The sequence below is a fragment of the Camelina sativa genome, chromosome 3 (genome assembly GCF_030686135.1).
Source record: "Camelina sativa cultivar CO46 ecotype springtype chromosome 3, ASM3068613v1".
In the NCBI taxonomy this organism is placed as follows: domain Eukaryota; kingdom Viridiplantae; phylum Streptophyta; class Magnoliopsida; order Brassicales; family Brassicaceae; genus Camelina; species Camelina sativa.
Genome location: NC_141882.1, coordinates 7,361,781 through 7,386,511, shown reverse-complemented (window position 1 = coordinate 7,386,511; position 24,731 = coordinate 7,361,781). Strand labels below are relative to the sequence as shown.

Below are 24,731 nucleotides of genomic sequence, written 5' to 3'. Positions count from 1 at the left end.
GAACTCTTGAGGGTCAAGGATACATCAATGCACAGTAGAATAAAACAAAAACAAAAACCGATGATAAAATAAGAAGAAGACCCCACTACACTAGTACTACTACTAGTAAAACAATCACCCCGCGTAAAAGGAGCGTGTCCCGGCCGCGTTAGATCGAGACATATTTTCCTATGAGAAATTCCTTTAAATATTATTAAAAAGGTTTTTTTTTAAAATACTATATTTTATTTTATTTTTAAAAAATACCACAAAACTTTTTTTTCCAAAATTACCACAAACACAAAAAATTAAAATTTTAAAAATTAAAATTTTCTTTTTTAGATTTGGGTTGATACATTTAGTTTTAGGGTATAGCTTTTAGAGGTAGAGTTTAGTATTTATAATTTAAGAATTAGTTTTTACTTTAATTCAATTATGTGATATTTTTGAAAAACATTACATTTTAGTGATATTTTTAGAAAAAAAACTAAATTATGATATTTTAAAAATAAAAACATATTTTAAGTGATATTTACAATTGTCTTTTTTTTTCTATTGACTTAGCATTTTTGTTTGCATTGACTCTCCCACTCCAACTTAATGCATTAAATAAAACAAAAAGGTATTAAAAATAGTGTACTTTTAATACTATAATAATAATACTACTAAATTACTAATACGATATACTAGTATTTAACAGACTATAATATAGTTTAAGACTGAATCAACTAGTTGGATATAATTAAAGACTTGTCTGTTTGAAGATTATTTTAAGTGATGAAACGAAAAGATATGACCGGGAGCTTTGCCTTTTTCGATAAGAGGTAATGCCATTTGCAACTCTCATCATGTAGGCACGTGACATTTATCGCGTCTTGCCGTTTTCATTAAACCATGTAATACGTGAAAAGACTGAGAGTAATTGAGTAACATATTATTATTATCTCCACCCGTATACAAATTACGAATCATGTACTCTAGTACTTGATAAGAATTTTATTATATAAAACTTAGCTTTGAAATTATTCATTAATTAAATCATAACGCACGTCAATTATATCAATAATATATCTATACATATCAATTTTAAATTTTGATTGAATAAACTTATACTATTTTACATAATATTTAAAGTCATTAAAACTCTATTTGAATCATCATAACCTAATAACACCCATAAATGTATTAAATCAAATAATGTGTCTATAAAAAGGGTCAGACGCATCATTCTCCAAGTGCTCCTAAAACCCACCCCCTACAGCTCTCTCTCTCTCTAACTTTACCCTTTTAACAAAAAAAACAAAGAAAAAAAAAATGGCAAGCGCAAATCCAGAAACCGCCAAACCCACGCCTGCATCGGTGGACATGGCTAACCCAGAGGAGCTTAAGAAAGTCTTCGACCAGTTCGATTCCAACGGCGACGGCAAGATCTCGGTGCTCGAACTCGGCGGCGTGTTTAAAGCCACGGGGACTTCCTACACGGAGACGGAGCTCAACCGCGTCCTTGAAGAGGTCGACATAGATCGCGACGGTTTCATCAACCGAGACGAGTTCTCTACTCTCTGCCGCTCGTCTTCCTCCGCGGCGGAGATCCGTGACGCCTTCGATCTATACGATCAGGACAAAAACGGACTGATCTCCGCCGCTGAGCTTCACCAGGTTCTTAACCGCCTTGGAATGTCTTGCTCTGTCGAGGACTGTACTCGTATGATCGGACCTGTGGATGCTGACGGAGACGGGAATGTCAATTTCGAAGAGTTTCAGAAGATGATGACCTCTTCCTCCCTCATCAACAACGGATCTGCTAATGGAGGTTCGGCTTAGGTTTTATTTATTTTATCGATCTGGATTCTTTGAGAAATGGAATATCCTCAAATTGGGAACAAACAATAATAATAGGTACTCGTTTAAAAATGTGATAAATCATCATCATCAGTCTAACCTCAATACTTTAGATGGTGGAGATTTCCTTTATTTTTAAGTAGATCTGTTGCATATTCTGGAAATTATCATCATCGTTGCTCTGTCTCTTTGTTCAAACAAATTTGGTTTGTAAATTCCTTTCGTCTTGCATTCTCGATTCTCTCTGACTCAGTTTTATACTAGTTGGCATAGAAACGAAATCACTGTCTTGAATACATCAAACCTTAAGGCTTCCGGGAGAAACTCATGACTTTTATAAGGCGTTCCAAATGGTCAACGGACGCGTTCTCGGTATAGGGAAAAAAACAAAGAGATAACTGATTCACATGCCTTTATTTTACTGTTTGGGGACCATCAAAAGTTTTTTAGCCGAGGATCTGGTTTCAACGAATTTACTAATATAACTCCTCTCCTACTACGAACCAAGAATGCTGAATTGACGCCCAGATTGATACAGAGTAGTATTCCCTCCGTTTCATAATATAAAATGTTTAGAGAAATATTTTTGTTTCATAATATAGGATGTTTACAATTTTCTACGTAATTTTTTTGATTAATTTTATATTCTATATTATGCAGTCTCGTCTATAATTGGTTAAACTTTGTAAAAATAACTATTTCTTAACATGCGTATTTTAACTAAAATATCATATATTTTGAAATGTAGGGAGTAGTATATTCGTATCTTTGTCTATATTAAAGCTATTTCCGGGTGTAGTAATCAAAGTGGTTTAGGAAACAAGTGTGATTACCTTAAATATATGGCAAGCAACTAGTCCTCGTGAAAAAGACAACCCCAGTTTGCAAAAGATATATAGAGATGGAATCCTATGGTGCTGGTTGACTGGTTGTGTACATTGGAAAAAAGAAGACGTTTACGTCTTCGAATCGTATTCCACTCTTCCTCTTTGGAGTAAAAAGAATCAAATGGACTTCCATTTGTTCGTTCCACTCGTTCTCTATGGAAGAAGAACTTTTGACTTGTTTGTGTAAGAGTCCGGCCTATTAAATCCCATCTTAGGCCCTAAGTTTATTTTATTTGTAATTTTGTTAACAAGTCATAACCTAACCGTGAGTGAGTTTGGTAATTGTCAAAACTCAAACGTACCGACTACTACTTTTAAAACATGCATGATTGAGCTTTATGACTTGAGTCTGAGAATACAGATATATATATATATAAATCTATTTCATAATAATACGTTACAACTTCATCCTTTGTTAACCTAATAGTAACAAAACAACTTGTTGAAATGAATAGATAGCACAATATTTTTTAAATCAGGAGATAAAATAAATCTCGTTGACAAATAAACACACTATATAACAAATATCTTGGATTGTGTTGTTATGTTACAATCTCTGTCACGCCTCTTTTATCCTTGTCCTGCTCGTTTCATTTTTCTATTTTATACATACTACTTTTCTCGAAAAGTATTTCGTCCTCAATTAACTCTTCCATGAGAACAAATAAAATATTAATAGTACTATATAATTGTCGCAATCATATGACATTATATGCATAATTTATACATGATTTCAATAACACAGAGGCACATATATACTTGATGGAAAGACTTTCTTGAGAGGTTTCTATACAATAAAACAAAACCTTTCTCTCGGATATCCATCCATTATATCGATCGATCCTTTGTTGCTTTACTTACATAAAACTCTAATTAAAGCGCAGATCACCGTAGAGCATGGCCGAGGAATCGTACGACGAAGAGTGCGACTACCTATTCAAGGCTGTGCTGATAGGAGACTCGGCCGTCGGAAAATCAAACCTCTTGTCGAGATTCTCGAGAGATGAGTTTCGGTTAGACTCTAAACCAACCATCGGAGTAGACTTCGCTTACAGAAGTGTTCGCGTTGCTGATAAGACCATCAAAGCTCAGATATGGGACACCGCCGGCCAAGAAAGGTAATAGAATTCAACCTTGGTTATAATAACGGACTTGATGAATCATCAAAATATATGTATTTAACGTAAGAACAATATTGTTGCACATTTTTTTTTTTCACTTCCATTAATTGTTTTTACATTGACCACGAACAAATATATCCTTCAATTTATATCAAATTTTTAACGTAGACATACGAAACAAACGAATATGTCAAAACTTGTTAAACTTAATTTCGACATTTCTTTTTGTATGTAAATGTCAAACGGTAAATATGTTAGACAAACAACAAATAATAAATAATGAAATATAGGATTGGGATGATGATGATTAGGAAAATAGACCACGCGCAGAAGAAAATAATGAAAATCTTGATAAGCAATCGATGTCATGCGGACCTAATCTTAGTTAAATGTCGCGACCTTTTCTTCCTTTTGTTTTTCTTATTTAATTTATTTTTATTTCGACAAATCTTATCTTATATTGATAATTGTGAGATTCTATAATAGTTTGTGTGTGTTTTTTTTTTACGTATCTTACTGTTTCTTTTTCTTTTCCTTTTTGAATGGGAGGAAATAAGATTTAGAGCCATAACGAGTTCGTATTATCGTGGAGCCTTGGGAGCTTTACTAATCTACGACATCACAAGGCGAACCACTTTCGAAAACATTAAAAAATGGTTGTCAGAGCTCAGAGGCTTCTCTAATCCGGACACCGTCGTCATTGTCCTCGTTGGTAACAAATCCGATCTCCGGCAGTCTAGAGAAGTTGAAGAAGAAGAGGGTCAAAGTCTAGCCGAATCGGAAGGTCTCTATTTTCTCGAAACGTCGGCTTTAGAGAACCAAAACGTGGAGGAAGCGTTTCTAAGCATGATCGGACGGATACATGAGGTTTTGACTCAGAAGATCGCTTTAGACAATAGACCCAACGGTGACGGTACGGTCATTCCCGCGGGTACAGAGATTGTGAATATTCATGAAGTTACCGCCACTAGACCGTTGAGTACTTCACTCTCAAGTTGTTGTTACAAGTAAATAAACTGATTTTCTATTTTTTTCTTATTAATATTGTTTTGAAAACATCAGTGATGTCAAAACTAGCTAGTAAGTAATTGTTGAATTGTTGGCTTGGCTGGACTTGTCTTATACATTTAATGAAAAAAAAACACAAAATGTAACTATGATCCATCCATATTTTGGTTTGGATTATTTAATTTCTGGAATTAAACTAAAACCATTGTTTATGTAACAGTAACAGTAACAGTAACAGTAACACTTGGAATTAAATGAACCAAAGACAAAATGAATAGTAAACCGGAAAACAAAACCGGATTCCGCTGGGTTTAGTTGCGGAGTCTCTTTCGGCGTTTGCTAAAATAACTACGTCACCGATACGTCACTGTAGCAACACACCTCTCCGATTCATCTTCGTCTTCTTCGTTGATCTCTGATGCGAGAGTGCAATTGAGAACTCACTTTGGTAACAAAACGGTGTCGATGGGTATTTAATCCCATCTTCTTTTCATAAAGAGCATTGAAGAAAAAAAATGGCGAATTGGATCTCGTCGAAGCTCAAAGCCGCCGAAACGATTCTTCAACAGGTTAGAGAGAGAGAGAGAGAGAGAGATATGTCGAATCTCATTATCGTTTTGCATAGATTAAGTATGAAAATTATCGGATTTGGAAGTCGTCTGGGTTCTAGCTTTAATCTCGATCCTCATGTTTGGAACTCTTTGATCCCCACGTTTCGAATGTAAGAGTAGTTTTATTGAAATTGATGTGATTCAGGAATTTGATTTATTTGCACTGCACCAATTACTGCTTATACTATCTCGGATTCTTGCGTTTGTTTTTTGTCCAGTTTGTTACTCGAGAGTCTAAATCTACTTGAGCTCGTTACCATAAAATTTGTGCTAATTTGGAATTATGTAAACTGTGTTTTTTTTTTTTTTCAGCTCGATCAGCAGGCAGCAGAGTCTCTACGAAAGGATGAGAAGTCTGAGACCCATGACGAGGTCTTTGAGACCTCTCCAAAATCTGGAAGTAGTCCTGTTTCTTTGAAAGATCAGCTGAGAAAGAAGACATATGAAGGTGGTAGTGATTCTGGTGGTGGATCTCAGATGAACTCAGTTGAGCAAAAACCACCTAGCTACTTGAGTAGTGGCAAAAAATTACGCAAACCAGATCAATCCCAAGAAAGGACAAGTTCACCGTCACAGGGTTTGACAGAAGATAAAACTGATAAACTCACTGACAATGACTGGACAGAACTCCTGAGTTCTCCAAGTCAGGGGACCAGCACTGCTAAGCCTCGTACTCCTGGTGGAACATCTGTGACTCGGGGATTGAAGAAGGATGTAAAAAGGCATGGGAATGTGGGGAAAAATCCTTTGTTATCTGATGGAAAGAAGAGTGAGAAGAGTATTGGTAATGTTGTCGATTCCAAAGGGAGGCCACAAAAACAGCCGAATAAGGAACCTAGCGACAAGGAAGTGTCTAGCCCTTCTGATGCTGACATGGAAAGTAGGAATGCTCCTAGGGATATGTTTGTGAAGTCAACTCGTAAAGAGAGTGAGAAGGATGTCAGTGCTCAGCCACCTACCATGGATGACTCCACGAGATCGGCCCATGAGACTCTCCCTAAGGAAACATTACCAAGTCCCGGAAAAAAGGATGGTCGTGAGCCCAGAAGAAGTGCGGTATGGGGAAAGCATTTGAGGGAAGAAGTCTCGCACTCGCAGAGCAATGTTTCTGATGGTCTAAAGAGGAAGGATTCTTCCTTGTCAAGTGATGAATCTGAATCCGATTATGAGTCTGATTCGAGCACAGACTCTGAGAGAGAGCGTCAGAGGGAGGAGCGTAGGAGGAGACGAGAGAAAATCTTCGCTGAAAAAATTGCAACAAAAGCTGTAGCGGTCATCAAAGAGCGAGAGAATATGGTAGCAAGACTTGAGGGTGAAAAACAGAGTTTAGAGAAAATAGTCGAGGAACGAGCTAAACAACAGGCACAAGAGGTAGCAATTTTACCAAGTTTTTTGCTTGCAATGATGAAGGTTTAAGCAATTAAGACTGCAACTTCGACTTTATGTTATGTTTCAGCTGACAAAATGCAAGCATATTACTTGATTCAATTTTTAAATTGACATGCTTATTATTGTTGACTAGCAAAACGCTAGTTTCACTCTTAGAGTCTGAACTGCAAAGCTCCTTATGCATATGACAGAAGCTGCTGCGAAAACCTACAATATGATTTGACAGTGATATTACTCAAGCTAAATGAACTGGATATGCTGTGTTTGTCCTCTTTCGTTTAGGCTGCAGAGTTGCAAACAAACATGATGGAAACACTGGAAGCTGCTGACCTTGAAAAACAGAAGCATAACAATACAAGAATGGAAGTTCTCACACGTTTGGCCGGATTGGAGGTATTAACCGCGTAATTTGTTTGGTGACATTTCAAAGTGCTGTTAGTATAATGGACGGACCTGTTTTCCTGTTTTACATATTAAAAAATGGAATGTTATAGGCTGCAAATGCGGAACTTACAAGATCGCTTGCTGCTGGGCAGAAGAAACTTGAGACTCAGGTATAAAGATTAAATCATCTAGTTATTTTGTTTATTGGTAATGTTCAGCGTTCTTACTAAAAGATGTCGATCTTCTGACGCTAAGGATGTTTTGATCAATACCTAATTGTTGAGTCAAGGTTTTAGAACCAATTTCTATATCTGCATTTATTTACTGATCTCTTTCCTTTCTGATGTGACCAGATAGAGCAGGTGGCAGTACTCCGACAACAAGTTGAGCATAAAGAGTCTACTCTGGAAGGTATGGGTTCTTTCTTTGAGAAATTATACAGTTAGGCACCTCTCTTATAAAAAGCTTCTTCTACTTCACATGACTTTTTTGTACTGCTCTTATTCACTTGGGGATAATCACTTCTCTGTTTTGCTGAAGAAGTTGTCTTTATCATGTAGAACTGAAGCGGAATACTTATAGTAGCGGGGAAAGTGGATCAATTCTGAAACAGGTGACTTGGGACTCCTTTTCTTTCTGTTTTCTTTTCTTTAATCTTTTTCTCTTTGGTCTGAAAACCATGCTGCTTATATGTGGGCTGTGTAGTCAGATACTTCTAGGGGAGACATATTCGAACACCAGATGCTTGAAGCAGAGATTTCCTTGCTGACTGATAAAATCGGGCGGTTACAAGATAAGGTTAGCTAACACCATTGTCTGGTTGACTTTTGCTTCAGGTTTCCTATTAGGTATATGCAGCTGTATAATTTTTCATTAAAGACTGGAAGATCCATCTATTATGATACAGAACTCAAGATTATATTTGAAGCTCATACCTTTTTTGCTTGATTCCTTGTTAAATTCAGGCAACTAAAATGGAAGCAGACATAGAAATGATGAGAAAGGAACTCGAAGAACCAACTGAAGTGGAAATTGAACTGAAGCGAAGACTCAACCAGCTTACTGACCACCTTATTCAAAAACAATCCCAGGTATATTTACACTTCAGATAGAGACATTTAGACCAAAAAAAATTTCCAGAATAATTTCCAGAATAATTTCCAAATTGTCTTGTCAACTTTACCAGGTCGAAGCGCTTTCCTCAGAGAAAGCAACCATATCGTTTAGAATCGAGGTACATTGATGAATCTCACCAACCTGTTTGCTCCCAAAACATAAATATTTGCTTCCATACCCAATCCAATTTGGATTATTTGCCAGGCTGTGTCAAGGCTTATAGAAGAAAACAAAGGTATGTCTGCAATTGAAGCCGCATCCCAAGATCTTGAAGCAGGAGATTGGGAACTCTCAGGATCAAAGTTTAAACCAGCTTTCCAAGATAAAATCCGGTCAGGCAAGAAACATTTGGGATGGCTAGTGATGCAACTAAATGCTATCTTCGTCTCGGGAACCGTCTTCTTGCGTAGAAACCCGACCGCCAAAATCTGGGCTGTGCTCTATCTTGTTTGCCTTCATCTCTGGGTATTATACATCTTACTTTCTCATTCTGATACTTCTTCTTCAGGTGAACTTAGATCAGGTGCCGTGATTTCCTTAGAGAACTTCAGTAACAGTTCACATCAATAGTCTTTTCCATAGAGAGCGTGTCATTTGAATCATATGTACTTGTCCTTCCAACAATTTTTTAAAGCTCAGTTTGATTGAATCTTATTGTATTCACAATCAATGTATCATTCTCTTTTCGCAAGTATGTAAAGGTATAGAGACACAAAACACACTGATATACACTTGGAACGCACCAAGCCAACTTTCTCTTCAATCTTATTAACAAAACTTATCTCTTACAATGATACAATTTTATCTCGGCCCTTACTCAACCTATTCTACCCAATAGGATTGACTCCGACTAAGAATGAATCTGAAACTTTCTCTTTTCTATCTAACACAACACCCTATGTAGATCTAAGAGAAGAAAACAATCCTCTCTCTTTTTATCTATGAGAGAAGAAAACCAACCCTCTCTCTTTTCTATCTAGACTCTCACCAGTGTAGATCTAAGAGAAAGAAAAACAATTTTCTGCACACTTAATCACCTCCCTGATTAACGTCACAGAGAACTGGGAACACATCTTCTAAGTCTTATTTTTGTGGCTTCGAAGTTTACAACTGTATCAATAATCTAGAGTGCTCAACTTGGCTCGTGGCCTACTCCTAGAATATATATACACTACTTGAGAAACCGTAGAAGGCGAATCTCCAAGTATCACGGGATAAAGAAACTGTTTGCTCCTCAAGCTTATCCTTTCCTTATATTTTGTAGAGAATTTTCTTCATATCTCCAAGTACAATTTCGTCTCTATCTCCAATGCCAAGTCAGCAACCTTCTTCGACACATCATCACATCCACTCACGTCCTGCCACGTCAGCTCACACATCCACGTCAGCAACTCAGGCGTTTGTGATCTGATGCAACTTCCTGATTGGCACAACACTCTATTCGGCACAACGACTTGTTCCTCTCAGCGAGTTGTTTTAGAAACTGCATTTACAATCTCTCCCTTTTTGACTGAGTTTGATACTGAAGCATCTCTCTGGTTCATTCTGAAAAGACACTCCAACAAACACAAGCCAAAACAGAACAAGCAACAACTAGACAAAACAATAGTCATTATCTAGCAAAATCAATCAACAGCTTGTTCAAACAGAACTATGATTAAGAACCTAATAATCAGAAACCCCAGCGGGCTGCAGCGGAAACCATGTTCTTCATAGCTCTCTAATCAGACTTAATCAATTGGCAAATTCTCAATCATTAGCAACCTAAGATCAACCAATTAATCAACTAAGCCTCCCCCATAAACAATGGTTCTCCCCCTAAACCAAGTAGCTACAAGGATTCTCCCCCATAAATCCAGAACTCCTTAACATTAGGCGTTGATTAGAATTATAACAATAACCAGAACCAGAATCATTCTCCCCCAGCTTGAGTGATCAACTAAGTCAAAAACAGACATATGTATCACAACAATATAATGAGTTATGGGAATCACTTACCTGCTAACAATGCTTCGCATCCTTAAGCACTTTGATGATCAATCTTGTCGCCTATTGAAACAGCTTCATGTGTGTAGGCATTTTGATTCTTCTTGCACCCACAACTATATGTTGGGCAATAGGACATTGATAGTCGAGAATTCGAACAACAAGTAGCTCTTTGATCGAATTACAGTGTGGATGTGACCATACACAAGCTTTGCAGGAAAGAACAGCACCTTGTGCAGCATGTTCTATACTTCCAAAGCTCTGCTTCACTGTGAATATCCTTCATTCTTGCATCTAAACCAGTTTCTTTGAACGATTCTACACAGAGTCTTGTTGCCATTACCTAATTAGATGAGCTAAACACATATCCCTTCTCCAATTCGTCATATGTGAGACTCCAAATGCACAGTTCTTCACAAGAACATTCATTGTCTTGATCAAACCCCTGATAGTTGACAGATTTGCCCGGAAAACTCATATAACTATGGTTATGTAAGGCTTAATCTCAGACACAGTTTTCAGAAGCCCAACAGCTTCAAACATCCTCATCCATCATTATTGGAACCAAACACAAGCGTTCGTTCTTCAATGGATGTAAATGACCTAAAACAGAGTATCACACACCTCTGTTTTCACTGCAAATAACATGTCTCATCACAAACATATGCACTTGTGGATCATCAAGGGTGAGACGATCACCTTTCCCTCTTTTGTTGACTCCACGACACTGAAGTTTCAACACACTTCTGTAGATGCTCTCTTAAAGCATCAAATACGTTGATCAAGGGTGGAGCTCTAATGAATAACCACCTGTTATACAGACATGAAATAATAACTTGCAAGCACAATCTTCTGTCTAGGAGCATTCATCAGCCTCCGGTACATATAGCTCCTTTCCTTCGTATCATGGAACTGACACTATACTCATTTATCAATAAAAAAAGTATCAGTCTTTCGAATTGTCCTCAGACGCATGATGAATCAACACCAATCCTCTAATGTCCTTTCACCACTAGAGTCAAGTTGTGAGTTTCAGTAACAGCTACTTCCAATCTTTCAATACTCCTGGTACACCCAAATATTTAGATGAACACGCAGCTATTTGATCATACTTACATGATCAATCCGTCGTTCAAAACTCAGACTCTTGATCAATTGCTGCTCTATGGATTTTACCACTTAGAGAATCATGATCATTCTTCTGAGCTGAAACAAATGAGTTTAAACCTGAAAACACTTAACACACATTAGTGCACACCTGCTGAAAACATACAAGCATTCTTCATCAACTGCTTAATTTTTGTAATTTTTATTTAAAAAAACTGCTTAATTTTTTGATAATTATCTTTTTACATTAAAATAATTTTTTTGTTTTGTGTCGTAATCTAAAATCCTCTATTAAATATTAACTTTTATACATGTTAAAATCTCATATTAATAATTTGACAAATGTCAAAATTATGGTAATGGTTAACTTTAAAAACCAACTTTATATAATAAGATATGATATTTGGACTTTTGCAAAAAAATCATTTAGGTGGAATCAACAATCAACCCCAAAAAAAAATTGAAACTACTTTTTACTTATAGAAATTTGCTAAAATAAACCGGGCAATTATCTTGTTTAATGATTAATACTAATCTCTTGAAATATGAAACCCTAGCCTATTTTTTCCCTATTTTCTTTGATATATATACTCGTCTTTTTCGTACATCTCTAATCGTGTCCTCTTGTTAATTTATTGACCGGGTGAATCGCCGATTTTCACAAGAATATTATTTCACGGCCGAGAAAGATCGATGGGGATCATCACGTCATCAACGATTTTGAAAACGGAGGAGTCAAAGTTCCATTCTAGATACCCCCAAATCACAGCGGAGAGACTGAGAGCTTTTAATTTGTAGATCTATTAGCGAGGGAGTTCGACGCCTTATTCCCGCCGAAAGTGGGAGATACGTCAACTGACCAACCAAAGCAAAGTGAGACCGAGAGGGATGAGGAAATAGAATTGCGGTTATGCGAGTTCATGAAAGCTGGTCGTTGCAAAGAATCATTTACTGCTATGAAAAATTGCATAGATGAATCTCAAAGATACACGGATAAGTGTCATAAACTCTGGCCTAGGCTCAACAAGTGTATGCGTGCTCACTCTGACTACTATCAGCCGATTTTGTCTATTGTCAAAGCTTCTCAAGAACTGATATCTAAGGATATCTTAGCCTTCGGTGTATCCGAAGGGGTCTTATCGGAAGAGGAGGCGGCTGCGACTGAGCCAGCGGATGGATTTTGGGATTAATCAGTACTGGATTTGGGAATAATTTTTCTTGGGAGCAAAAATAAAAAGTTTCGTTTGTCAGCTTCCCAACGAAAATTAAGATTGGTTTTGTTTTTAATATGACTAGGAAAGCGACCCGTGCTTTGCCACACGGAGAGGTGAAATTCTAAATTGAAATTTAACATTTGTAATTCATCCTAAATTCTTTCTTTTCTCAATCAATTTGATCATTTTTACTTTTTGCTATTGCTTTCTGCTGATTAAAAAGTCAAAAATTCATTTCAATGTTATTATATTTTATGTTGTCACACACAAATGTGAGCCTTTTTTAGAGCTTGATTTACTATGAACATTACTTTTAACCATATATAAAATTTCATTTATGTTTGTCTCCCACCATATGGTGCTATATATTGATATTCTTTCTTAATTCGCTATTAGAAATTGTCTTTGTTGTTGATCATTATCAATCGAAATACATACGAGGCTGCTTATCTCTTGGTTTATTTACTGTATCGAGAAAATACTAAATGTCACTTGTCGAAGGAAGGTCGAAGATTGGGATCGGAGTAGATGGTTGGATTGAGTTTCGTTTCCCCTTCACTTTGATACGCGATTTCTCTTTCCATAGATTACTGATTCACAAATCACAATCAATATTCCGATGGTGTAAACAAGTGGAGTTTGTATATAAATGATTTACTATAAACATTACTTTTAACCATATATAAAATTTCACTTATGCTTGTGGATGTTTTTTTCTCTCACTTTTAGATATGTACAAAACCAAATTTTATATGACAGACTGGAAGATCCATCTATTATGATACAGAACTCAAGATTATATTTGAAGCTCATACCTTTTTTGCTTGATTCCTTGTTAAATTCAGGCAACTAAAATGGAAGCAGACATAGAAATGATGAGAAAGGAACTCGAAGAACCAACTGAAGTGGAAATTGAACTGAAGCGAAGACTCAACCAGCTTACTGACCACCTTATTCAAAAACAATCCCAGGTATATTTACACTTCAGATAGAGACATTTAGACCAAAAAAAATTTCCAGAATAATTTCCAGAATAATTTCCAAATTGTCTTGTCAACTTTACCAGGTCGAAGCGCTTTCCTCAGAGAAAGCAACCATATCGTTTAGAATCGAGGTACATTGATGAATCTCACCAACCTGTTTGCTCCCAAAACATAAATATTTGCTTCCATACCCAATCCAATTTGGATTATTTGCCAGGCTGTGTCAAGGCTTATAGAAGAAAACAAAGGTATGTCTGCAATTGAAGCCGCATCCCAAGATCTTGAAGCAGGAGATTGGGAACTCTCAGGATCAAAGTTTAAACCAGCTTTCCAAGATAAAATCCGGTCAGGCAAGAAACATTTGGGATGGCTAGTGATGCAACTAAATGCTATCTTCGTCTCGGGAACCGTCTTCTTGCGTAGAAACCCGACCGCCAAAATCTGGGCTGTGCTCTATCTTGTTTGCCTTCATCTCTGGGTATTATACATCTTACTTTCTCATTCTGATACTTCTTCTTCAGGTGCCGTGATTTCCTTAGAGAAATTCAGTAACAGTTCACATCAATAGTCTTTTCCATAAGAACGTGTCATTTGAATCATATGTACTTGTCCTTCCAACGATTTTTTAATGCTCAATTTGATTGAATCTTATTGTATTCACAATCAATGTATCATTTTCTTTTCGCAGGTATTCAAAGACAAACGAGAATCTATACAAAAAAAAAGAGAGAGTTTGATCATGAAGGTAGAACTAGGCGATGGGCGAAATATACAATACTTTTCTGGCTCTTCTTATTTGAGTTTCCTCTATCCCTTGCGCGTAAAAAGAATGAAAATAACTCATTAGGTTCATGACACAGACTTTGTAGGATTACAAAGAGACTGAAGCCAAATAAATGACAAATGTGCTGTGAATAATTCATTCATATTTCAAGAGACTCACCAGACTGTAGTAGTTTCTTGAGGGAGATTCCGGCTGTACAATGGAAACTCAAAGAGAAAGACTGTCTTGCACCATTTTGGTAAGTACCCATACACTCCTCGCGGTAACAGAATCAGAGGGCTGTAAACAATATCCAATTGAAAGAGGGACTTAAAGCTTATATTCGAGGGCCAATAACGGGGTTCAAAGAGCTTTGTATCATACCTAGTTGTCTTCTTATAGTGTCTATACGCTCCCATGTTACCATATTTTTTGTCCGCAGATCCCTGCATTTATACACAACAAGAATGTTGTTTCTGCTGTGTAACAGAATGTGCAAGAGTGGAAAGCGAGAGGAGAGATAGATAGAACCTCGAGTAATGGTATGCCGCTAACAAAGAAAAGTAGCAAAGTGAGAAAGAGTGGTCCAACTATGACAAGGTACTCGACACCTTTAAGCACAGGCAATGCAGCCACATATATGCCCCACCAGAGTAACATCTGTGAATTTACAATCACACCCATCATTTTGTTCTTTTTTTTTTTGGAGCTTCTTCTAATTCATACAAAACCAAAATATGTTTTCAAACGATACTAACCTCACCAAAGTAGTTTGGATGGCGTGAATACTTCCATATACCAACGTCACACCATCTTCCTTTGTTTTCTTGACAGTTCTTGAATGAAAGCTTTTGTTGATCAGCTATAGTTTCAATCAAGAACCCTGCAACCCACATTGTCCAACCTATAACATCTGCGGGCTGAAACAATCTTCCACCGTTGCTTGCATTAACAAAGGTAACAGGTAGACTAACTGTCCAAACCCACACAGCCTGGTAGGGAAAAAAACAACAAAAACCCACATGGTGTTAGATAACAAGACTCCAACTTAGCTGAGCTACTTTCTTCTCTATTTTCAAAAGATGAAAAACCAAAGTTCGTATCGTAGCTAAACCTGAAAAGCCCAAAAGACTACAAGTTTCCCAATATTTCCACGCATTTCATCAAAGCGTCGATCTTCACCCCATTGCAAGATCCTACTCAAACGTTAGGATGGAATAGATACATCATGACATGACTAGAAAAACTTCATTAACTGTTATGTATTTCTGTCACAACGATATTTTTGCAGATGCCAAGGTGGCAAGGTGCAGACCTCATTAGGAGGAACAGTCCCAGACGAAGTCCCCATACGACTACTAGCACAGTCAAGACTACCTAGGAGATTAAAGAATTGAGTCAAATATCTCAGAACGAAAAAAACTCATGAGACTAGGAAATAACTCAAGAAAGATGATCTCAGAGAGAAAGAGAGGGTGGAAGGTCTTTTAACCTGACGAAAATGAAATGTCCCTTTGAGAACCAGAGTCAATACAGCAAGTATTACGAAATTAGTACTTCCTGACAAAAACAACATTGAACATTCATTTCCGAGTCAATACATGACAAAGTATACAATCGAAAGAAGAATTACGAAAGGATTTTATATAAGAGCGTCAACGTACCGGCAAAGTCTGTAACTTGATCAAATTTGAAAAGAGCTGTGATTACGAAGAATATAAATTGATAACCAACCTACAGAACAACAAAACGTTACATTAGGGAAATGACCCAACCTAACCCCCCCCCCCCCCCCCCCAGCTCTTAATTTTCTCGTTAAACGCCCCCAAAAAAAAAAATGACATTACGGTGACAATGGCGGTGACGGCTAGGTAATGCGAATCGATCACTTTCACCATTCTCTCCAACCAATCAATTTCTCCAAACTCCGCGCCGCCTCTAGATTCCTAATCCTCGTTGTTCCTTTCTTCGTTCACAGCCGAAAAATGTATTCTTCAAAGTCGTGGCTAAGACTTTATCAATGTCCCAAATACAGTACGTTTAAACCACATAAAAAAAAAAAAAAAATACAAATATTATAGAGTTACATTAAAAGTCAATATTTTGACCCGGTTTTGTTCGGTTTATTTAATCTCATAATTGGCAATTAAACCAAAAAAGCTGTACATAAATAATAATAATCAAGCAGGCGCAATGGAGACTCTATCAATCTCAATTACATACTCCAACGAAGCATTGGGAGGAATCTGCAAACCCGATTCAAGTTCAGCACCTTCCTCTCCAAATCCTAACGATGGTGGAACGATCACTCTGCGTTTTCCTCCAGCCTTCATAGACCTTAGAATATAATCTATGCCTTCACATAATCCTTTGCTGTATGGCTTTGAACCCACCACAAGTGCCAGTGGCTTCTTCTTGCCTTTGCTTCCAAATGTGTCCACGAATACTTGTCCAGTTCCTTGCACTTGCCCTTTTAGATCAATCACTACCAAGTCTCCTGCCCTTGGTGTCGCTCCTCCTCCAACCCGTAGATCATAGTACCTACAAAGGTTGTAGATCAGTGACTGATTTAAGAGCAGTCTGTTTTTGTAACATTGCTACATCAATAGCTACAATGGCTTAATAAGCTCATTACACAGAGAAAAACACACAAGGACACAACTTTGAATAGCTTCAATGGTTGTTTATACAACTTTTAAGCAGGTAATTAAAAGTTAATCCATGGATGAAAAAGCTCATACAACTTTGAATAATCTAAGTGAATGGCAATAAAATTGCAAAGTACCTAATGCCGTTGGGTAACACAATCTCTTTCTCTTCTACTACATCTCTGCAAACCCCAACAAAAGAAACAACTTAGAGAATCCAAAACTTCATTCTTTGTGATAAGTCAATTTGTAAAACTTTGTGAAGAAATATATATTAAAGACCTGGTGTTAGCTACTTCCTGAGAAACCTCAATCCGAGTCTTGATCTGTTCGGAGATGACACCGAAAGCGAGAAACCCCGCCCAGGCAAGACCCGCCCCGATTCCGAACCGTCGCGTCAGGGAAGAAGCAACCCAATCCGTCGTCTCAACGGTCTTCTTCCTCTTCTGCTGCGATGTCAGCGGTTGAGACGGAGAAGGAGGAGGAGGAGGAGAAGAAGAAGAAGAAGAAGACTCAGGCTCGGGCGGAGTGGAAGAAGAGGCGTAGCACTGATGATGGGACGGTGTCGTTTTGGTGAAAGGCTGTGAAACTCTGAGAAAAGGAGCCGTAGCAGTGAATAGATTCGCCATTTTCAGCTCTCTCTCTCTCTCTCTCTCTCTCTCTCTAATTTATGATATCTTATTGATGTTATTTCAAGACAGAACAGAACAGAAGGTTTATTCCATTTATTGTTTAGTCGCGAAATAATCAAAAAAATTTCAATTTTTTGCAACAGATAATAGTAACAGTTAACTTTGAATTTCGTATATAAGAGAAATGAAAGTTCAATTCTCAATGATTTTTTAACCATTGACAAAATAATTTCTTTTTCCTTTTTTTTCTTTGTCATTCATTTTTTTTTTTTTACAATTTGTAAACAAAAACATGGTGAATACACACACATGAACAGCAAGCACATCACAGAACACAATATGTAAAGAATTGATCCCCCCACCATCATCATCATTTAGTCTCATCATCTTCTTCAAGCATGTTGTTATTGTTCCTGCTCATCAGTGATCAATGAAGAACTGGGAACTCCTGCTCTCTGGTTGTTCGGACCCATTATAGGTTTCTGTAGCTGCTTTAGAGAAGCCATGATCTCTCCAAAACTTGGTCTTAACCTTGGATCCCTACCAATAATACCAGATCAAATATATAATTAAACCATTACAGACAGACCAGAGCTAAATTTCATTGACAAAACTGACTCTACTACTATAAACTGACTTACGTCTGCCAACATTTCCTGATGATATCTGCAATTCCAGGATCCACAAACTCTGGGATTTCAAGTCTTCGATGTTGAAACCCTACTGCACCAACAACTTGCATTGGGTTCATTTTCCCCCATGGTTGCTGTAACGTGAAGAGTTCCCACAGGATAACTCCATAGCTGTACACATCACACCTGTTTTCACATTATGTTAATAAGGAAACATTTCATGGGACAAATATAATAAGAAGCTAGAAGCATCTTTCTTTTGGTAAGGAAAGCTTAAGAAAAAACCCTACTTTTCATCCGCTGGTTCGTTTCTAAGCACTTCTGGAGCCATCCATTCAGCCTAAAATGAGAAAACACACAACATCACGCCAAGTAAGAAATGATGTTGTTTCTGATGATATTTGACTGTCGAATTATGTTCCTCGGCTTGATGAATTGAGAATCTACTCAAATCTTTTTAGTTGACATTAACTATCATAGTGGAGAACAATGAATCTCTTCTAGCAGCTTACCGTGCCTGCTGTTGACTTTGAAGACAGGTATGTGCTTACTTTCATTCTAGACAACCCAAAATCGCACACCTGAGAAATATGCAAGCCATTAAGAGATATAACAGGAGCTAGAATGAAATTAGAGAGGAAGAATTACTGACCTTGACAACCCAGTTTTTGTCAACTAGAAGGTTTGGGGATTTAAGATCACGATGAACAATTACCGGATTACAGCTGTGTAAATAATTCATTCCACGGGCCTACAAAGGTTCGAAGTTATTTTGTTTTTGTAAGAAACAACCAAGAAGATACAAAAATATCGTAAAGGTAAAAAAGGAGAGGAAGAGAAATGAGTAGTAATACAGCATCCAGAGCCATCCTCAGACGTTTTCGCTCATCTAATTGGTTATTTGGCCTGTGGATTAACCTATACAAGCTACCTCTGCACAAGCAAAATTTTCTTATAAGCTGAAAAGAACACACAGAAAAGAGAACGATGAGTCTGATCTCTGCTCACTAATAGATGAGACAAGGATAGTTATCATCAAAGATACGCAAATCATGTAGCGAGCGTGAAAACAATTAAATCATGAAACAGATCATAGCATACCTAGGAAGAAATTCTGTAACAATTGAGAGATTTGGAGGGCGAGTTACAGCTCCCATGAAGAGAACAATGTTAGGGTGTCTGAGCCTTCTCATCATCCGGACCTTGAATCGAGTCGAAATGAAATATTACGAATCTGTCATTTAGCGGTTAATATTTGAAACTTGAAAGGGTGCAAGAATTTCCAGAGAAGGAAAGAACTTATACCTCACTTCTGAATTCCTCCAGTGCCTCTCCAGTAATATCTTGGTCAATGAACTTCTTGACAGCCACTGCCTACCAAATCAAGAGTTTCATTGATAATGAAATAATAAGCAAATTTACCACGCTTCTCTCATTGCCAGCCAATTAGTAAGCTACATTGATACTGTATTAAGCTAACGAAATAAGAGATACTCACAGTTCCATGCCAATCTCCCCTATACACCTCTCCGTATGATCCTGCATCAAAATAGGTAAATCAATAATACTTATTTGTTGTAGCAGTTGTTACGCTAAAGCATTTAGTAGAGCATAAGTTAGTACCCAGTCCGATACGCTCAGCCACAGTAACCTCCTCCCACAAAATCTCGCATTCAGCCACATCATCAATTGCAGAATCAGATTTTGAACTTTCATTGCCAGTAGATCTGTCAGATTTTCGTTCTCCTCCTGAACCTACCCCATGAAGCCCAGCAGAACCAGCATCCCCGTTGCTATGTGAATCTAGTTCAAGCTGCCTGCTCACTGCAGCAGCTGTCGCCACAACTGCAGCAGCAGCTGCAGCAGAAAGTTCTAAGGTGGATGAATCCGAGTTTGCTGACTTGGCAGCAGCAACAACCATGGAAGATGCAACAACAGCCGCTGCAGCTACGGCAACAGGAACATTTCTGGGATAGTCAGTCGATGTTTCAGAATGTGACGAATCAGACTGACCATCAATTTTGCAATCATCAGACAAATGACCGAGTCCAGGTCCTGAATGTTCACGTCGATCATGAGTATTTGTTTTAGGTTGCGGTCTTGGAAGTGGAGGTAAAAACCTCACAGGGCCAAGACTGCTCTGGTTTCTTCCTTGCTGGATTGTTCCAAAATCTTTCCCTTTCTCATCATTGGATTCAGCCACAGGTTTTATTTCAACTGTTGCCTCCATTGACTCTGAATAAACTTCTGAAAATAAGTTTCGAGGAGCAACAACTCCACTTTCAAGTAACACATCATGAAGCTTTTGAGCTAGTTGTGAATTCTCTTTGGCAGCATCGATCATATATTGTGAAACATCTTTGACTTTCATCCTGCGTCCAGCTGGAGAGCTAACACCTTCAGTCCAAGATGGTGATCTGGCATGGGTGAAAGAATGAGTAGGTTTGCCGGATACAGGTTGAACAGGAGCCTTATGACTTCCCACAACTTCCCTACAAATATTTGGATGAATCATGAGATCCCCTCCACCTTCAGACTGGTTTTCCCCCCGGGAACCCTTGGTCCTAGAACGATGTTCCGCTGACCAAGATCCTGCGTGCTCTTCAATTGAGCTCTCGACCCCACTGCTGGAAGAAGCTACATGAGATGAATAAGCATCCCTGGGACTGGCAGAGTAGACAGAATCATCATAGTCCATTTGTAGTCCAGCTGCATCAGCGGGGATAAGCGTGCCTGGATCTCCCATGAGATCAACAATGTACTCCCTAAAATTCACATTTGGATGCATTAGGGAAAATACTTTGCCATTTGCAGACTGCAATAACAGTAACCACAATACAAGCATGACGCATGCTCCCTGCTTTCAATCCTAACGGTATTGTTGCTTACACCAAAAAAAGTTACACTTTTATCAATCCTAGTAAAAAAAGTTACACTTTTAGTTACACTTTGGCCATTTTAGAGATGCGAGTTAGCTATAACACACGCCCAAGTCCATATGCACATATTTTCATATACACCCACACACGGTTGGTGAGCAGAAATATACACATACATTTTTCTCTACAAGTGACAGAGAAATTGTTGAAAGTACATAACAATTGAATTCAAATTCGAAAGTCACCTGCCATCATCAGTCTTAATGGAGTTCATTGCCACATCATCTGAACCAGTATATTGCTGTCCTTTGACTATTCGACAAGGAACACCGACACTATCACACAAAACCTACAAAGTCTCATAAGAAAGAAGAGACGAAACACCACACCGCGTTTTAGAGGTGCAATAAGCTTTGTATGTAAGAAAACATAGTCAGACAAACAAGGGCATTTTGCACAAAATTTCAAACACGCACCAAACTAGCAAGAAGCTTCAACAGTCATGAGATTACAAAAAGTTACCCTCGTATGCTAATTATCAAACAAAGCAAAAGTAAAAGAGGGCAGGGTACATACTTTGAATAACAAGGCACGATGACGAGCCAATCCAATAGTTAGAGAACCCAGGGGTAAAACCATGCTACGGAGGGTTGCTTTCAAGCTGTAGCTCAGACTCCACCAAGCTCTTAACGTACTATCTGGCTCCACAACTGGTCCACCCATGTAATCTGCAACTAAAACTGCCAGCTTCCTTACCAGTTCACTGTTCACAAACCCTGAAGAAGACGCTGACTTTGATTTTGCTGCAATATCAAGAGCCTTTTGTTCAAGCCTCAACAGATTAGGATCTTCGCTTCTGTTCACAAGAACAGCATCCCAAGTTACACCATCCGACACAAGTGTCCCTTGGAGATCAACTAAGGGAGGTATTCTTTCTAAGGAAGATTCATTCATTACTCCACACAGGTCATAGAAACCATCCACAATCTTGTCATCATAGCCAAGACAGTTATAATTCTGCAAAATTCCAGATGATATAAAATTGGTCAGAAGAAATAGTATAGAGTTACTAGTCAAGAAATCTCTCTAGGTGGATTCTGGTATCAACTCAACACTTAATTCTATTGAAGCACAGTCTATTATTTGCTCAAGTGACTAAGGAATTGTTTCTATTTCTAGCAATGAGTCAAAAACTCACCCAGTATCTATATGCCATGAGTTCAGCTGGAGAATTCTCGGGAGGAGAAGGACGAGAACCTAAACTGAACTGCTTCATAGCCTCAATCTGGGCAGCTTCAGGATCCTCCCTAGCACTTAACTCTAGAGCCAACTGTATCTGGTATTCTTCTTCAACTTCCGGATCCTTGGAATTAGTAGAACCCAAACCCTGCAACCCAGATTCCGACCCACCACCAAGTTCCATGGTTGATTCATCCTCTTTACTAATGGCATTGGAAGAAGTAGTAGTAGTAGTAGTAGTAGTAGTAGTAGGGCTACGTCTTTGAGCAACAGAGCTTAACCAATTGGATAAACCAGAAAAGGGTTTGAATTCAGGGTTATTACTATGAGTCGTATCTTGAGACCTCAAAGAATCAGAAGGAGATGGTTCTGCATCGCTGGACTTGTTGCTTCGGTTAGAAACAGAACCTTCACCGTCGTCTCGTTGATTGGGAGTGATACGCAGCTTTTTAAGAAATTTCTTCATGTTCATCTTCATACTCAAAATGTCACAGCAGCGAACAACATCGACCCGGAGGAAACTTGTCCACCATCATCCCTACCTCAAAATCCAAAAAGAGAAGGAGGACAAACTTTTTTGAGCTAAAACCCTAATTTCTCGGCAACAACACACACACGACCCGGAGATCTGGAACTCAGTCCAGATCAACGGCTCGTCAAAACCTAATAATAACTGCAGCCAACAAAAAAAAGATTCAAATCGGAATCCAAAATCAAAAGCAAAAAACTCTTAAACGGAGATCAGACTTCGATTTCAAGAAAAATACCCACTTTTTTGTATTTATTGGTGATTTCAAAAGCTGATCAAAAAACCCAATAAGAGAAACAGATGAAAGTTTCGAGCTTTTTCTTCAGCAAGTTAACAAAACCTCTTTGCTTCTCTCTTGAGTCCTTTGACTCTCTCTCTCTCTCTCTCCTATAAAGAGAAAGTCCACAAAGACGCCACTTTCTCTCTCTTAAAGTCCGACAAAATTCAACTAAAAAAAAATTGCGTAAAAAAAAAAAAAACAGAGTAAGATATAGATTGAGATTTGAGATTACTAGTAGAGGAGGAAGAGTGGATTTTTGAGCTGGGCGGAGACTTGAATTTTGTACAACATATCCTAATAAAAATGTAAAGGCGCTGCCTTTTTTCAACTTTATGTTTTTTTTTCCTTTCATCGTCATTGGTCGTTAGGATTTGGAAAAAAAACGATTTTTGGTCGAAAGACAAGAATTACACATTGCGCCATAAATAAGTAGTACTCCTGTAGTAACACATTTATTAAAGTCTTACTCGTAAAAGAAAAAGAAAAAGTGAAGAGTAATTCACAAGTGGAATTAGTAATCACGTGAATTTTTAGAGAAAATATATATATTCTTCTTGTTTCTCCTTAGTTTATGTAAACAAAAATAAAAGCAATTCGAGAATTAAACTCAATTCTGTAGAAAGAAATTCTCTATTTTGTACCAACCAGTCAAAGCTAATAACAGAGCTATATAAATAAAAACTCACCAATTCACTTTTATTTGCTAATCGTTAAAAAAATTTAGATGACTACTGTAAGTAAGTTATCTAATTTAAAATAAGAAAATAATACAATCGTTGAATAGTTTATGATCGTGCTTTCCATATTCAAAATTCCTTCTTTAGGGCTATTCTAATGCTTCGCTCACCCACCTTGTGCATTATTCTCCCATGACTTATCATCACTATTCACTAAACTATCAAAATTACATTTTCATATTATTATTAAAAAAAAAACCTAATATGGCTGGTTGCTAAAAGCAAATTGCGGGAGTGAAACAAGCAATAAACAAAACTAACTGCCAGTTGGAAGGAGAAAATGGTTATGGTCTTCTTATATATGGACATCTAAAGGTTATAATGAGAAAACTTGAGAACGATCGAGGAAAGATTGAGACGTACCTTCGCAAGATCAACAACATATAAATAATTCGAGAGTCGAGACTATATCCTATTAGTTTCAGAATCTGATATTTTATTACTGGGAAATGAAAAAAAAAAAACTTATATTACATGACTATCGGAATCCATCTATGACGTTAACTATGATGTGCTTTAACGACGACAGACTCCTGCTCTCAGTTGACTGGTCCTTATATGTAGGGGCGGATCTACGTAGTGTTGGGGTGTGGCACGTGCCCCACACTGATTGATAAAAATAATCTAATGTATAGCAGTTGTATTAGTTCTCGTAGCTTATTTGGTAGAGAAGTGTCCCATGCATCATTTCAGGTGCGGTGTTCGATGCGTTTCATTCTAGTTTTCCGGTTTTTTTTTTCATAATATGTTTTACTGATTTACTAG

At 37.7% G+C, this 24,731-nt stretch overlaps 8 protein-coding genes across 28 annotated transcripts; 5 read left to right on the top strand and 3 right to left on the bottom strand.

The window, feature by feature from the left end:
* The first annotated feature begins 1,000 nt into the window (after positions 1–1,000).
* On the top strand, positions 1,001–3,098 carry LOC104775934 (putative calcium-binding protein CML27). Of its 3 annotated transcripts, none has more exons than XM_010499903.2 (2): positions 1,197–1,792; positions 2,086–2,564. In XM_010499903.2, the coding sequence occupies exons 1-2, from the start codon at positions 1,294–1,296 to the stop codon at positions 2,112–2,114; spliced, it is 528 nt and encodes a 175-aa protein (XP_010498205.1). In that variant the 5' UTR covers positions 1,197–1,293; the 3' UTR covers positions 2,115–2,564. The 3 variants fall into 3 exon arrangements, with proteins under 3 accessions (XP_087364759.1, XP_010498205.1, XP_010498204.1); XM_010499902.2 differs by lacking the exon at positions 2,086–2,564 and adding an exon at positions 2,570–3,098 and having other exon boundaries at positions 1,200–1,792; XM_087508633.1 differs by lacking the exon at positions 2,086–2,564 and having other exon boundaries at positions 1,001–2,036.
* On the top strand, positions 1,651–5,039 carry LOC104775936 (ras-related protein RABA6b). 3 transcript variants are annotated; one of them, XM_010499907.3, is made up of 3 exons: positions 1,651–1,792; positions 3,593–3,826; positions 4,387–5,039. In XM_010499907.3, exons 2-3 carry the CDS (start codon positions 3,606–3,608, stop codon positions 4,838–4,840), a joined length of 675 nt encoding a protein of 224 aa, XP_010498209.1. In that variant the 5' UTR covers positions 1,651–1,792; positions 3,593–3,605; the 3' UTR covers positions 4,841–5,039. The 3 variants fall into 3 exon arrangements, with proteins under 3 accessions (XP_010498209.1, XP_010498211.1, XP_087364758.1); XM_010499909.3 differs by lacking the exon at positions 1,651–1,792 and adding an exon at positions 3,267–3,491; XM_087508632.1 differs by lacking the exon at positions 1,651–1,792 and having other exon boundaries at positions 4,379–5,039.
* Positions 5,040–5,057: 18 nt separating this feature from the next.
* Positions 5,058–9,054, top strand: LOC104775933 (golgin candidate 2). 4 transcript variants are annotated; one of them, XR_015595328.1, is made up of 10 exons: positions 5,058–5,406; positions 5,761–6,819; positions 7,120–7,230; positions 7,332–7,391; positions 7,575–7,632; positions 7,782–7,834; positions 7,927–8,069; positions 8,187–8,312; positions 8,408–8,455; positions 8,542–9,054. XR_015595328.1 is itself a non-coding variant. In XM_010499900.3 (10 exons), the coding sequence occupies exons 1-10, from the start codon at positions 5,353–5,355 to the stop codon at positions 8,905–8,907; spliced, it is 2,028 nt and encodes a 675-aa protein (XP_010498202.1). In that variant the 5' UTR covers positions 5,058–5,352; the 3' UTR covers positions 8,908–9,054. The 4 variants fall into 4 exon arrangements, 1 of the variants encoding a protein (XP_010498202.1); XM_010499900.3 differs by having other exon boundaries at positions 7,927–8,019; XR_015595329.1 differs by having other exon boundaries at positions 5,152–5,406; positions 7,931–8,019.
* A 2,821-nt stretch (positions 9,055–11,875) lies between these two features.
* On the top strand, positions 11,876–12,843 carry LOC104775932 (GCK domain protein). The gene is given in 2 exon segments (XM_087495287.1): positions 11,876–12,220; positions 12,223–12,843. Coding segments are annotated over 2 exon segments (495 nt in total). The 5' UTR covers positions 11,876–12,123; the 3' UTR covers positions 12,621–12,843.
* Positions 12,844–13,463: 620 nt separating this feature from the next.
* LOC104778768 (golgin candidate 2-like) lies at positions 13,464–14,877 on the top strand. 2 transcript variants are annotated; one of them, XM_019243524.2, is made up of 5 exons: positions 13,464–13,615; positions 13,711–13,758; positions 13,845–14,105; positions 14,316–14,372; positions 14,488–14,877. In XM_019243524.2, the coding sequence occupies exons 1-5, from the start codon at positions 13,499–13,501 to the stop codon at positions 14,494–14,496; spliced, it is 492 nt and encodes a 163-aa protein (XP_019099069.1). In that variant the 5' UTR covers positions 13,464–13,498; the 3' UTR covers positions 14,497–14,877. The 2 variants fall into 2 exon arrangements, with proteins under 2 accessions (XP_019099069.1, XP_010501508.1); XM_010503206.3 differs by lacking the exon at positions 14,488–14,877 and having other exon boundaries at positions 13,845–14,330.
* Positions 13,549–16,377, bottom strand: LOC104775930 (uncharacterized). 2 transcript variants are annotated; one of them, XM_010499895.2, is made up of 10 exons: positions 16,238–16,377; positions 16,055–16,124; positions 15,883–15,950; positions 15,706–15,767; positions 15,505–15,586; positions 15,149–15,382; positions 14,922–15,050; positions 14,775–14,836; positions 14,571–14,690; positions 13,549–14,440 (listed from the first exon to the last, which is right to left on the bottom strand). In XM_010499895.2, exons 1-10 carry the CDS (start codon positions 16,286–16,288, stop codon positions 14,365–14,367), a joined length of 954 nt encoding a protein of 317 aa, XP_010498197.1. In that variant the 5' UTR covers positions 16,289–16,377; the 3' UTR covers positions 13,549–14,364. The 2 variants fall into 2 exon arrangements, with proteins under 2 accessions (XP_010498197.1, XP_010498198.1); XM_010499896.3 differs by having other exon boundaries at positions 13,549–14,434.
* A 34-nt stretch (positions 16,378–16,411) lies between these two features.
* On the bottom strand, positions 16,412–17,746 carry LOC104775931 (peptidyl-prolyl cis-trans isomerase FKBP17-2, chloroplastic-like). 2 transcript variants are annotated; one of them, XM_010499898.3, is made up of 3 exons: positions 17,321–17,745; positions 17,176–17,220; positions 16,412–16,931 (listed from the first exon to the last, which is right to left on the bottom strand). In XM_010499898.3, the coding sequence occupies exons 1-3, from the start codon at positions 17,665–17,667 to the stop codon at positions 16,571–16,573; spliced, it is 753 nt and encodes a 250-aa protein (XP_010498200.1). In that variant the 5' UTR covers positions 17,668–17,745; the 3' UTR covers positions 16,412–16,570. The 2 variants fall into 2 exon arrangements, with proteins under 2 accessions (XP_010498200.1, XP_087364757.1); XM_087508631.1 differs by having other exon boundaries at positions 16,819–16,931; positions 17,176–17,203; positions 17,362–17,746.
* A 71-nt stretch (positions 17,747–17,817) lies between these two features.
* On the bottom strand, positions 17,818–23,624 carry LOC104775929 (putative serine/threonine-protein kinase SIS8). 11 transcript variants are annotated; one of them, XR_015595325.1, is made up of 14 exons: positions 23,192–23,528; positions 22,380–23,093; positions 21,758–22,198; positions 21,427–21,530; positions 19,926–21,067; positions 19,801–19,841; positions 19,608–19,672; positions 19,404–19,504; positions 19,157–19,235; positions 18,955–19,053; positions 18,815–18,883; positions 18,593–18,642; positions 18,312–18,488; positions 17,818–18,210 (listed from the first exon to the last, which is right to left on the bottom strand). XR_015595325.1 is itself a non-coding variant. In XM_010499894.3 (14 exons), exons 2-14 carry the CDS (start codon positions 22,896–22,898, stop codon positions 18,075–18,077), a joined length of 3,027 nt encoding a protein of 1,008 aa, XP_010498196.2. In that variant the 5' UTR covers positions 22,899–23,093; positions 23,192–23,624; the 3' UTR covers positions 17,818–18,074. The 11 variants fall into 11 exon arrangements, 3 of the variants coding, with proteins under 3 accessions (XP_010498196.2, XP_019099067.2, XP_087364754.1); XR_015595327.1 differs by having other exon boundaries at positions 23,462–23,528; XR_015595322.1 differs by having other exon boundaries at positions 19,404–19,536; positions 19,608–19,676; positions 23,192–23,525.
* Between the last annotated feature and the right edge of the window lie 1,107 nt (positions 23,625–24,731).